Below are 13,899 nucleotides of genomic sequence, written 5' to 3'. Positions count from 1 at the left end.
GTGTGGCAACTATTTCTCATTTTAATTATCCTAATCATTTTGAAAGAATTTGGCCAAGAGATGGTGCCAGTGTTCCCTTATTTGAATTTTGTAAACAATTACACGCTCGAAGACACTGGCATTTTAAAAGCTTTATTAGTTTTGTGCACAGTAGTGGTCTAGTCTAAAGACCACACAGATGCTATTCTCTCAGCCAGGAAAAAGCAAGAGCAGAAGACAGATAAAGAGAGAGGTGTGGTGGTTTGCTACATGAAAATGTGTAACTTTCCTCCTAACTGTCATCATTTTAATAGTACAATTCTGCATATCTGAAATGCACATTTCTGCCCCACCCAAATGTCTCTCAGTAGTCCCAGTGAACATTACCTTCCTTCTATTTCTAACATTTTTAATCTATTAGATTTCCCTTTAATTCATCCTAAAACAAACCCCAAAAAGAGGCATTAGGACCCTGCAGCTGAGGATTACGGAGAGAGTAAGTGCTGGCAGAGACAGATGAATGAGCTAAACACAAGACAAACAAAAGAAGGGACCCAGGAACACACTGTAGTAGAGAGACAGGGAGAGATGGTCTGATAAATGACCAGGAGGCTGAAGAGAGACAAAGTGACAGGATTCAGCGACAGATATCAGGAGGAGTGAACAAACTAGAAGGGGAGGAGGAGTCTGGTCTGAGAGGAAGCTAAAAGAGTGGAGCGCGAAAAGGAGCCCTTCAAAACAGAGAGATCCTTCCTGAGAGGGCCACTGACATAGATGTGGAATAAACTGGAACCTGGCAAAGAGGACATCAACTGGCAAAATAATTTTCATCACTGAAGGAATTACAGAAAATATAAACGCATGGAACTGTGCAAAGGCACCGAGGAGAGCAGAAGATAATCAAACATTATTAAAACAGAAAGAAGACGTGGAGATACCACCCACAGAGAGAGACTGAGTATACCACACACACAGGGTTTATCACAGGTAATCACTGAGCAACAGACACTAACCATCAACAAATACACTCACAGACACACATTCATTTATGGAATACACACCTACACATAGTGGGTGATTATAACACATAGGCTGAACATCTATAACTCAAGCTTAGGGAGTTTAGACTATAGTCAGGAGGCATAGAGAAGCTTGGCTGTCACAGGGGACAGACTGACTGTGAATGGGTAGAAGCATGGTGAGGCCCTGCGGACAACTCTCATGGCACTCTGAACACTCTGTCCACCATAATATAAACTGATCTAAGAACAGAATTTCTTCTCCATGCCAAAAACCACTCTTTTTTAGATTTAAAGTAGAACATTAGTCGATCACAGATCAAATCATCTTTTCCAAGTCGAGAGCCATCATTACCTAGAGGACTCTTCTCAACGAGCATTCACGCTTTGAAGAACCAGCACTCTGATTTCTCACTTCCACTCTTGGATATCCTTCTGCTCTAAGGACCAATTCCATCGTGTTACCCACAGGACATCTGGTCACCTCTCTGTGTTGGAATGGAAATTGTGCACTGAGCTGCTAAGAAGGAGTTAGAACTTCACCTACACTGCAGCATGAAGCTCAGGCATGGGGCAAGAGGGGCACTACTGGCCTTGCTGTTGAGTTTACTGCTGTCTACCTGCACCACACAAGAGAGTGAGGAGAGTCTGGAGCTCCAAGAGGAAAACAATACAGGCAGCACCGAGAGCCCTGTAAGTCAAATGTGATACACACACCTGCTGTTCACCTGTCAAGGCTTTAAGGCAGTACACAGACTTTGTAAAATCTCGTAAATTAATTCCATATGGTATGACAACCATTAGACATGAGGGGAAAGTATATGTTAATGACATTCATAAACATTGTAGAGAATATGACCACGCTGTAAAAAATGGAACAGTTTATATATTTGCCGTAGTTAAAGTTTGCTTACATAGTTGAATTTATGCAATGCTTAATTTTTACAGGATACTGTATCATCTGACATAACCATCGTTAGCCCCCACAGGACATGGATAGTCTTTAGGGACAACTCCAACAAGGGTGGAAATAAGAAACCAAAAGGAAATAAAAGACTCTCCAAGGTAATCTCTTATCTGATGTATAGGCATTACACCATGCTAAAGACTAGTGTAGAATAATATCAATACATATAAGTGCATATAGATATACTGAACAGAAAAGCATTAAGATGTAAGTAAAGAAGTACTAAAACACTATGAACACATATTTAGCACAGCATGCACAGATAAAACTGATGAGGCCTATGTGACAGCATGTCAGAAAGTGCCTAATCTTTCACCTATTCAAATAGATTTCTCTTATTATGTAATATAACTTGAAACTTTCTACATGTCCAGCATGGCCTTCCAGGTCCACCAGGCCCTCCTGGTCCCCAGGGGCCTCCTGGGCCTCCGGGCCCCCTTCTGCCTCATCATGCAGAGTTGATACAGGACTTCCAAGTCAAACTAAAAGGTAAACTGGAATTTGCGGACATGCCCATTCACACACTATTACCCATCATGCCAGAGAGAATACAGAAGAGAAATCTCATGATACATCCATCTGGCAAAACTGACCAAGACTTGTTAAAATTACATTTTCAATCATTGTCCTGGGGGATCTATTGCTCTACATATTTTGTATGTATCTCTTATTTAACACACTTGATTCATATCAGTTTTTTAGCAGTAAGCTTCATGAACTAAACTGAATGCGTCAGGCAAGAGACATTCAAAAAATGCAGAGGTGATTTCAGTTTCTTTGTGCTATAAAGCACAAATTGTTTTGTCAGAATAATGGATGAACACTACACAAAGACACCAGATGCAGGTGCACAAAATTAGTTAAGCTGGTGTTAAGAAACTGCTTTGACATTATCAAAACGTTTGTTATTTGAATTTGAATATGACATTTTAATATGGTCTTGTTTTTGTTCGGGCTAAGTCACTTGATGTTTGGGATATGTGTTGTCATGCTCATTTGTCGGGGAGGCTGCTAGTCTGATTGTGGGCTGGGTTGATCTCTTAATAGGTGTAATTTTCCAGGACGTGGATTTGACTTGGCCTGGCCAAAGAATTCCACGGATTCCAGATTTTGTGTGTGTGTGCATGTTTGTGTGTGGAATGAGTGTTGGAGTATTGCCAGGAGAGCAGACACAGGTCTGTTTGTGCTCTGGTGCAGTGAGCTGCAGGCTGTTCTGACAGCAATATAAAACATAAAGGCTCTTATTCACACAGAAAAGTGCAGTGGCGCCGTACGCTCATACATTCTAGCATTCTCATCCCCTCACACTTCCATCCACTCTGTCTGCTCATACACACATTCAAACACTCCAAATATTTACATCTTCTATTCACTGTGAGATTGCTTAATGACTTTATATGCAGCCAAGTGTCAGTCAAATACAATCCCAAACACTTTCCACTGGCTGTTTTCGAGTCTGAGAAAGTGCCTAGTCTAGTGGATTACACCTTGTCCCAAACCCTTCAAAATAATGTAATAAGATGGGAATTAGTTCTTTTGTGCTTTTGACAAAGCAACATTACAATCCTGTCATTACCTTTCCACTCAGAGATGTTAGGAACTCACTGTCTGCTCTGCGATCAACCCCCTCGTGTGGCCACAGCTTTCCGTTGCCGACTGCACCACAACCTGTTGGTCCACCGTCGCAGTCTGCAGGAGCTCCAGCCCTTCAACACTGTAAGTGGAAAGTAATCCTTTCCAAACTAGAAACAATTTACTCATTTCAATAACAATGACATAGCACCCCCAGAGCTGTGAAATTAAATGTGAACTTTAAATGAGGCTTTCATGTCTCTGAAGTGGCCCTCACTTCTAGATGTATTGATTTAGCAGCAATGTTAGCTTTGGCTGATCGTGAAACAGACTGGCAAGCAGTGAAGAAGGGTTGGCAATGGAAGAGACTGGCAGTGGCATATTTAATAATTCCATTTCTGTGTTTTCCACAGCCCTCAAACGCAGAGCAGTTCCATCAGAGAGGACAGGGCTTTAATGCCAGCAGTGGCCGGTACACAGCTCCAGTGTCTGGGTTCTACCAGCTCACAGCTAGTCTGCTACTGGGTATGTGGTTTAAATATGTTAAACACTCAGACTAGATATCAACCAATATAATATTTTAATGGCAGATTCTTAAAGTAAACCTGAAAGTATGGTTACCGTCTTAGTTTGAATTTAACATTGTGCATGATTTATGTGCCTAAACAAGTAAGATAATCAACATCACCAGCATTAAAGGTTAAAACAGAGTCCTAAACAGCAGGTGTGGCTGAATTTCTTTCTTCAAATACTTTGAGTATTTGTGTGAATTTGTGAATATATGTGAACTTGTGCCTTCTTTACATTATTATAATGAATGTGTAAAAATTGCATCTTTAGGACTAGACTAGGTTAGGTTGTCACTGGGGCAGTATCTTCAAACCTTTAAACCAAAAGTATTTGTATTCTATCATTCCTAAAACACAGATGGGCAACTTTGTTATTGTAGACACTGTCCTGTAGTGTTTAGCTCCAACTCTGTTCAACTGCTCCTGAAAAATCTAACCAAAATCTTCAGGATTACTTGAAAATTGCAGGCAGGTTTGATTGAATTAGGATGGAGCTGAACTCTGCCCTCCAGCTCTGGAGTTGCCCATTCCTTCCCTAAAGGGTAATTATTAGTACCTCAAAGCTGCACTGAGCTGAACTTTAGCCTCTCTGTTGCTATCTGTGAAACATAAAAGTAAATGTCTGATAGTTATGGGTGATGGCTATATCAGATGAAATCTGTTATGCTGCACTAAGACCCAATGAGCGTAAGAAGAAAGTCCAAAAAAGCATATATCAGTAAAAAGTCCTAAGACCATATATCACATGTACCACTGTTGTACACTGTGTGTAGTCAAATCTTGTTTTGGCACAGGCTCTGTTACTTTCACATTTTCAATAGATATTCTAGATATATTTTACTTACCCCACTGGCAGATAATTTTACTTATTTTAAGCAAACTTCACTTAATTTATTTTTTTCCCTTGGAAATAAGACTAAATAAATAATTATTTTGACTAGAAACAAGACAAAAAAGGAGAGTTGCTGTCCATGTTATGTGCTACACAATACTATTTACTGTAACAACAAGCTACAACCACTCTATAGCACCCAGACACACAGTATGGTAGGACCTTCTTTTGCATTTACTGACTTGACGTTAACAGGCAAGAATAAATGACTTAAGCCTGGAATTTCCTCTGAAATCTGACTTGAAAGTTCACAATTTAAATCAATATTGACGGTTTCATCTATTCATCTTTTCACCAAACAAACTAAACAAGCCCATACTGTTTTTTTTCATATGTAGCTGTGAAGTATGCATATTTGGACACAAGGCATTAATATATCTGTAAGCTAAACAATATGCACTGGCAGGCACTAGAGTTACCGAGAGAAACATCAAATATAAGCTTCATTGCATCAGTCTGCCAGCTGAAGTACATGCAATGCCTTATTCCTCTTTGCATCATGCTATTCGTTTGTGGCCTATCCAACAGCCTGTCTCTTAGATAAAGCTCAGTGGAACAGGGTGGGGTCCTAGTACTACTGGACAAGTCTGCCTGTCACAATCCCTTCAACTCTGCATCATGTATCTGTGTTTTTTTTTTCAGAATCCAGTGAGTCTCAGAAGAAGCCTCATGCCAGGCAAAGGGACAGTGTTACGGCCTCTATATGCATAGAGTCTCTTTGCCAGAGTAATGTGTGAGTAGTAATGGTCCATAATCACAAATAGCACTGACCGTTATAAATGTTATTCTAACAGAGTCCAGCAAATGAGTCCTGAATTATGATTAATGTGTTTATAATGATATAGGTCTTTGGAGACAGTGACTGGAGTGAGTGCGACAGGGGGAGTATTCAGTATTCTCCTGACTGGGACTCTTTACCTACAGGTACAGCTGACATATTTAGCTTATTTAACTAAACAAGAATTATACAGACTACTAAAAACTGTTTGTGCTAATAATGCTGATAGAAATTAAATAACTGGGAAAATTAACATATTTTGGGCCCACTTTGTATTTTTGTTCAGTCACATTGCCCTCTTTTAATGAAGTGATACTAGATGGTTATTCATTTGTAGTGTCTTCATCACAAACACTTTTATATTATTGACCCATAAAACAAACAAAAAGCATGATTAATGTAGTTTTTGTCTTTTTCACAGGCTGGAGAGTATGTATCTATTCTTATTGACAATGGGACAGGCTCAGCCCTCACAATTCTCCAAGACAGTCTATTTTCTGGCATTCTTATTGGAGTATGAGGACACAAACAAAACACAAACCAATGACTACAAAAAAAAAAAAAAGCCAATTTTCACAGTGTCGACAAAATACACATCTTTATTAGGTAAGGTATTTGGGACATATTAGAATAATAATTTCATAAGAGGGAGGACTCTTTTCAAGCATCTAAAAGAGACTCTACATATTACAATTGTTGCAAAGGGCAGCAGGATTGCACTGCTATTTCTTTCCAAAATAATAGCAACATTTAAACTCTGTTCATTGAGGTGTATGTATTTTTTCATGTGGTATGTTTAAGCATTCCATTCTTAACAGGGCTGAAGTTTTATTTATTTGCATTTGCTTTTTGAAAAGATATTGATGTATATTTGCAATAAAAATGTTTATAACTGCTGAAACATGCTCTGGGAATTTATTTTCGGTGAATGCTGAAATTTATATGAATAGAAGAGTTCTTGTTACTGCCTGAGGAAAGTGTTTCAACATGCATTTGAAGCTTCCTGCTGTATGAAGGATTTTCATGTTTTGCGATTGATAACTAAAACTTCTCAGAAAATAGAGTATTAATGGAAATAATTGCCATTTGCAAGGTAAGTGGGGTGGACTTGCATTAAAATCATAGGAGAAAGACCTAAAAGCTGCAGCAGCAGCATGCAGCAGCCTATTTAGATCTTGATTCCAAAGCATTCTAGGGACAAAGGAAAATGGCAGCATTTTAGGGTGATTTAAAGCCATTAGGCTTTCTAAATGTTAGTATTATTTGGTAATGCTGTTGAATTTCACTGTGCGTGAACAAAGACACAAACACTACATTTAGTGATGATGAATGTAGACAATATGTTCTAGTAGTAGATGAGGATGAGGTCATCATGCTGGAAGCGTGGCGCCTGGTGTTTGGCACTGTGCCCTCCACCCCTAACCCCCCCTCACTCTCTCTTGCTCTCTCTCTGACTGCTCTGCTATACCTTCCAGGGAAACATCTAACATAGCATTTGTGGTCAGACTGTAATACCTTACAAGGACGGTTCGCTGTCAAATAATGTGCAGAAAGATAAATGAGTGTATGGTAATGGCATGCTTATTTATCCCTTGATGGGCTTACTGAAAGCAGTGTCTCATTAAACACACACACACACACACACACACACACACACACACACACACACACACACACACACACACACACACACACACACACACACACGGGCTGGCACACACAAACACACTTTATCCCAAAACATAGTTGGCCAGATTGTTTCCTGTTAATTGCACAAGATGGCAGGCTTTCAGACAAAACTAAATTATATTTATTTTTCAAGATAAATAAGTGCCTTTTTTTTATCTAAGACATTTTGACTCCTTCCACTCCGTGCTGTCTCTTTCACCTTTCAGCACATTCACTCACCCCCTCAAGAGAAGCATGTCTAAAACTTCTCTCCCCTCACTCAGCACCAACGAAACATTGCCAAAAGCACTAAACACACATTATTAAGAGAGAGATTGTGAGGAATAAACCCGCATTATAAAAGTGATGAATGACAACTTTAGACTTAACCTCAGGCCAATTCTATACTATCTAGAGATCAACAACAACAACAACAACAACAACAACAACAACATAATAATAATCCCTCAGTAAACAGGGCTGTGTTCATATAAAGATGAAACTGAGAAGGCTTTAAAAAAATAATTTTCTGAATTTTAAGTGAGGCATTAACCTGGATGCAGTAAAACAAAGGTTTAAAACGATTTAAGGTGCAGAGTCTTTATCTCATTCACATAATACTGTAGAAATTCAACCAAATTTAGATATTCAAAGCTAACCTCCATTTCCACTGAGCATTTCATTTTTTAGCCGTGGGTTTCTTCCATGGCGCGAGTTCGATGCTCCAACAGTGTCCTCTGTTGGTTAAATAATGCAACATACTAAGTTTCAACATTTGTTTTATTCCCGGAATTCCAGCCAGGTCACATCAAAAACGAATAAACAAGGTTATGAATAAACATCCTTGAAAGAGAATTACATTAGAAACCAGGAGGAAATGGCTAAAAGCCTCTTAAAATCCTAGTGGAAAAACAAAACAGTCATGTTGAAGTACTGATTTGGTCAGTTTCACTCCATAGATCTTGTTGATCCTTATCCAAAATGATGGTTAAGTTTTTTTTTTTTTTTAACTGGCCATACAATATGTAAATAGAACATTTCAGGTCCACTTTTGGCAAAAGATCTGTTTGCTGTTGTTGATTAAAGAGCCAAGGAGGTGAATCTTCTAAGTTTGCTCAGCCTCGGCGAAGGAGGACACTGTCTCATGTTGTACTTGGAAGGTAGTTTTGGTGTTTTAGGCATTGGCAATGGCAATGGATCCAGTGGTTCAGCCACCTTCACAGTATTTTTACCGTAGAGTTTCTTCTCATAGTCCAGAAGTTGGGTCCAGAATCCTGTATTGAGACGTATGTAGGGTCTGCTGTCTTTAACCCAGTTATGTGCCTGCCGCAGAGTCACTCCTTTGTACTTCATGAGGTAGGCCATTATTAGAGCAGGTGAGCGACTCATGCCTGCAGCGCAGTGCACCAGTGTTCCTCCAGCTCTGTTGCTGTGGATTCGAGCTGCTATGTGGTCAAAATGATCACCTAGACGGGCATTTGGGAGGTCGGACACTGCAACACGTATGCACTCCACACCTGGGTAGATAGGGCAGGTGTGGGATAGAGTCACGTTCACGATCAGCGTAATACCTTTGCGGGACATAAGTGCCTGATTCATAGGAGCATCAGCCCCACTCAGGAAGAGAGTTGGTGTTATCTGTGATATTGACATAAGGCTGCACAGAAAGAAATAATATCACTTAAAAAAAAATCAAAAACAACAATACACTAAACAAGTTTAGAACATGTTTGGGAACAAACTATTATTATTAAGCTTTATTATTATTTTGGGTCTACATAGTTCTCACAGGTAGCTGCAATTGTTCTTGGAACATAAGCCACAAAAATCATGAATGTGTACAGGCCAATGAAAATCTGCTGTCAAGATTTTTTAAAAAGACATGTTTTTAATCCAAGTCTAAAACATGTGCCAAGTTCTTAGAAATGTATGTATGTTAAATTAATGTTTTTGGAATATTTTTAAAACTTAAAAAAAAAAAAAGGTTTTAGTAACAGCTCTTCATCAAGCTCAAAACAACAGGCAATAATAACAACACCACATCTTTGAATAGTCAAAAATGCTCATATAAATTGTGTATTAAAGTCACTGTATGTATGAATTGCATTTCTAACATACAAATTAAAAATTATGAGAATCACATAACAGACCTGTATACATTTTAGAGCTCTAAACGAAGAGAAAAAGGGGTAAACAGCAGAGGGGAGAAAAAACAGAACACAAACCAGCAAAACAAGTAAACCCAAAAGCTGCAGGCATATTTCTAAACTAACACAGTCGTGTACTAAGCTAAATAAACACGTGAGCTGTGGCTTCAAGTTTCAAATGAACTTTCCACTACAAATGATGGAATGATGCATCTTAAATCCATTTATGAATACACCGTCAGTAGGCCTACACTATATATTTTTGACATTTCTACTGTACTACATTACAGTGTTGTTCTACGTTAAACTATCCGATCCATGCTTGTCCTCTTTAAGTTCCTGGAGGGCTCAAGCCTAGCATCTGAGGCCCTCACAATTAATTTTACACTTACACAATGCTAGTATAGCTTATTTAAAATATATCTAACCTGTGTTCACATTGTCCTGTATTGTTCCTAGTGTTTTAAGGCTTGTTTTCAGTAACTGACCTGGTCCCTTGGTGTGGTCTCTTTCACATTTAAGCTCTACCCTAGTGCGCAAGGGATCCCCTGTTGGCAAGTTCAAACCCTAAAAAGGCTTTGAAGACAGCTGGCCAATGAGGAGAGAGATTAATTTTAAACACTCTCTGCTTGTGGGGCAATAGCTTCATGTCTTTATGACAGACAAGCCTGTCTGCAAATGAAACCAAACAAATGATTCAAACTTGGACTTTTATGAACTTAAGTTTGAAAACATAGAACAAGATCATTATGTAAATGTTTAAATAACACATTTTATGATACTTTATTTCCAATGGATATTTACACACTTGTACTATATTTAATTACATGCTTTTTTAACTAAATTTTGGAAAAATCTCGTCATTCTTCTTCTAATAAACCGAGATCTCATAAGTTAGCATGTGTATGTGTGTATATAGACCTTTTTCCTGAGTAAAAGATGAGCGCCGCCATTACGAATTCTAACGTCAGATTGAATGCTTTTCTGTTCCGGTTTCCATAGGAACCCATTCAAATAGCGTCCATCTGTTTTTAATGTAGCGAACGTCCGCTGCTTCGTGTCATCTACACACTCATTAAAGTGAGGCACTGACAAATGACGGTCATTGCGACATTGCCAAGTGATGGCGCTATGGAGCCATGTGCTTTTTGAAAACATTTTAATAGGTTTAACGTTAGTTTATTAGCTCGGAATATACCCTAATTTGACGAGATAGGGCCGATTGCAGAACAGCAGAACCATACGTCACAGCAGTCACACGGCAGCAGCGCCACGGCAGCAGGCTCAGACGGTAGTGGGCGGAGTCTCCATCTGAGATCGAAAGTGGGTGAAAATAATGATCAACTTATATTTTTCTATATATTTTAAACAGTATAAACTGAGTACAAAGCTCAAACAAAAAACAAAACAAAACTTGAGCAATAGAATGTTTTTATTTAGTTAAACTATATTTTTTACCTAATCATTTCAGTATTAACCAATTTTTCATTGTACATAATACCATGTACTATACACTATACCCATCATAAACTGGATTTTCCCAAAAAATATTACAAAATCAAACAAAACATATAGCACAGAAGGCACACATTTAACAACAATAATAACCACACATTACTCACCTAACTAAATTAGTTTAAACCTAAAATAAATCAAAACTCTTTAAACATGCAATTAATCCAGAGGCATGATTTGTTCACACACTCATTAAGGAAATGTCCATATCATCCTTAAATTCAAAGTGAAGCATGAAGGGCTCTTTGGCCAGCAGACTCTCATCATTTGTTTCTGCCATTATAAAAGTTCATTATGTTGCTGCACATGAAATATAACGCGAATAACATTAAATAAATATTTTTTTTTATAAGGTTACACACTGATTATTTATAACTTAAACCCCATTTTTCTACCCATCCGTTGGTCGCGCATATACGCCATGTTTGTAGTTTTTTTACACTTTTTATGCGTATTTGTAGTTCTAATCAAATCCTCGTTCAACACGCAATGTGTTGTGGGCAATATAATAGCCGTTAGAGTGCGCATTAATCCGTACTTCGAATTCTAAAGGTAAATTGTAGTAGACCTTCCGGAAATCTTTAGAATACTTTTTAGGACATACCAATTCTATTTTCGAATACTATTTAGGACGGATATTTTGTGGGACCTGATTGGGCTGCAGCAGGAGACTCCGCCCACTACCGTCTGAGCCTGCTGCCGTGGCGCTGCTGCCGTGTGACTGCTGTGACGTATGGTTCTGCTGTTCTGCAATCAGTCATTATTGAATTTGACTAGAAACAATGCAGACCGGAAATGCAAAGCATTCTTTCAGTTAAGAGTCGGACTTACTTCCGTGTTCAGGAAAAACGTCTATATACACAAAAAGTTTTACTTCCGTCGTGTACAGCAACGTCACTGTGCATCATTGTCAACGCAATACCACAACTTCCTGTTTTCATCCACACACTCTCTAAAGTGAATAATGGCTGAATTAAACCGACAGCTCCAGGAATATTTGGCTCAGTCTAAAAGCGGTGCGAAAACGATATCACAGTCCAGTTCCAGCACTGCAATAGACATCGATGAACCCACTTCGGTGCCAGGGAGCTGGTTCGGCAAGTGGTCGAGTCCGTTCTCCGGATCCAGCAGCCGTGGAGTGTCATCAGGCCAAGGATCGAGCAGCGGCTTCTCGTGGCCGTGGTCATCGGAACCTGACCCTTGTTTACCGGGCATGAGTCGATCCCAGAGACTGATCGCGTTCGGAACGTGCATTTTCTTCTCTGCTTTGTGTTTTGGATTGTCGGCACTTTACGCTCCTTTACTCCTGCTGAAGGCACGTAAGTTTGCTTTGCTGTGGTCGCTTGGCTCCGTGTTCGCGCTCCTCGGGGCGGCGATCCTTCGTGGACCCAGTAAACTCATTGCGACTCCCACACCTGGAGCCGCGGTGTACCTGTGCTCTCTGGTGGGCACTTTGTATGCGGCGCTGAGCCTTCACAGCACTGTGCTTACCGCTCTCGGAGCCTGCCTTCAGATCGCTGCTATTGTGGGTTACATCGTGGCTTTGTTGCCGGGTGGGAGTGCCGGGATGAGGTTTGTGGGTGGCATGGCAGCGTCCGTTATCAAAAGAACTGTGTCCGGTAAGACCATGCCTATATGACCAGGAACTGCTCAAAAGAAAATTGTTTTACCATTGAAACTACTAGTTTTCGCTCATTTTTTGACTGGTCTGTTACTGCCACTGATCTGATTGTGAAACTCTGGCTTGTGCCTATACTGAGGAATTTTTGAGTGAACAGCACTACGTGGATGGGAAGATTTTATGTCTTGTGACTTGCACTGCGACAGGGACCATATGTATGACCAAGACATCAAATACTATTTACCTTTCAACGTTTATGAACTGCTTTTGAAACCTATTTTTTTGTAAATAAATTTAACATTAAACTTAATTAGCATTTTTGTTTTCTTTTTCAAGCCATGCGGTCTGAATAAAGTTAAGGCATTTATTTATGGACAGATCACTTCTGCACTATATATGGTGCTCATAAATATACAGCAGTTGTTCTCAGTCTTGTTCTTTGAATGTCTCCCATGACAAACTTCTACTAATGAGCTGAAGTGTTAAATCAGAGAGACATCCAACATGTCCAGTGCTGAGGTATTCCTGGACCAGAGTGAAGGTGTAAACACATTCCCTGTTGCTGTCAAATCCAATCATTTCAATAGAAATTCACACAATCGGGTGTTTTGCATAACAGCAAAAACATTCTTCACACATTATTGTGTTGACCAGCAGGAAAGCTAATTGTTTTAAAAGTGACTTGTGTGTGAGCTGTGCTTCATTCATTCATTGCTACACTATTACCTGCAGACCTTTTCAGCATGAAACACTGCAAATAAATGTAAAACTTAACACTTACCTTTAATACCATTTATTTATGACTGCTATGATGCTTTGACAGATAGAATGCTTTTAACTGTTTAGTAAAAATGTGTTTTCGGCGTGGGCAGAGCTACACCTTGCCAGAAGGCAGAAATAGAAACCAAAAAATTAGCACCATTTGCCATGGCTGGTTAGGACAAAAATCACAGGAGACAGCTTTAGAGATTGATTGCCGCTTTACGTAAAATCTGGTCAAGACAATTCTCAAAGCAGGGCTGCCGTGTTCTCCCTTCCTGCTAAGTTTATATCCAACTCTAAACAACACTTTTGAAAGAATCAAGGTAGGTTATAAAAATAATTGAAAACAATTTTGATTACAAGGTTGGAACTAAAGGGCAGTCATGAAAGACTCTTTGCGCCACTGACTT

General features: G+C 39.3%; 3 protein-coding genes across 5 annotated transcripts; 2 read left to right on the top strand and 1 right to left on the bottom strand.

Annotated features, from left to right (window-relative positions):
* Positions 1-528: 528 nt before the first annotated feature.
* LOC141344375 (erythroferrone) lies at positions 529-6,677 on the top strand. 3 transcript variants are annotated; one of them, XM_073849258.1, is made up of 9 exons: positions 529-966; positions 1,470-1,691; positions 1,947-2,063; positions 2,340-2,454; positions 3,554-3,681; positions 3,951-4,062; positions 5,641-5,731; positions 5,844-5,922; positions 6,198-6,677. In XM_073849258.1, exons 2-9 carry the CDS (start codon positions 1,554-1,556, stop codon positions 6,294-6,296), a joined length of 879 nt encoding a protein of 292 aa, XP_073705359.1. In that variant the 5' UTR covers positions 529-966; positions 1,470-1,553; the 3' UTR covers positions 6,297-6,677. The 3 variants fall into 3 exon arrangements, with proteins under 3 accessions (XP_073705359.1, XP_073705357.1, XP_073705356.1); XM_073849256.1 differs by having other exon boundaries at positions 1,444-1,691; XM_073849255.1 differs by having other exon boundaries at positions 529-1,691.
* Positions 6,678-8,206: 1,529 nt separating this feature from the next.
* On the bottom strand, positions 8,207-10,829 carry LOC141344110 (dual specificity protein phosphatase 18). Its single transcript, XM_073848856.1, has 2 exons — positions 10,020-10,829; positions 8,207-9,101 (listed from the first exon to the last, which is right to left on the bottom strand). The coding sequence occupies exon 2, from the start codon at positions 9,095-9,097 to the stop codon at positions 8,525-8,527; it is 573 nt and encodes a 190-aa protein (XP_073704957.1). The 5' UTR covers positions 9,098-9,101; positions 10,020-10,829; the 3' UTR covers positions 8,207-8,524.
* Positions 10,830-10,976: 147 nt separating this feature from the next.
* Positions 10,977-13,320, top strand: sft2d3 (SFT2 domain containing 3). Its single transcript, XM_073848855.1, has one exon. It carries the CDS (start codon positions 12,071-12,073, stop codon positions 12,743-12,745), a length of 675 nt encoding a protein of 224 aa, XP_073704956.1. The 5' UTR covers positions 10,977-12,070; the 3' UTR covers positions 12,746-13,320.
* The last annotated feature ends 579 nt before the right edge of the window (positions 13,321-13,899 follow it).

Source organism: Garra rufa, chromosome 10 (genome assembly GCF_049309525.1).
Source record: "Garra rufa chromosome 10, GarRuf1.0, whole genome shotgun sequence".
Lineage (NCBI taxonomy): Eukaryota > Metazoa > Chordata > Actinopteri > Cypriniformes > Cyprinidae > Garra > Garra rufa.
This window is presented reverse-complemented; position numbering and strand designations above follow the sequence as displayed.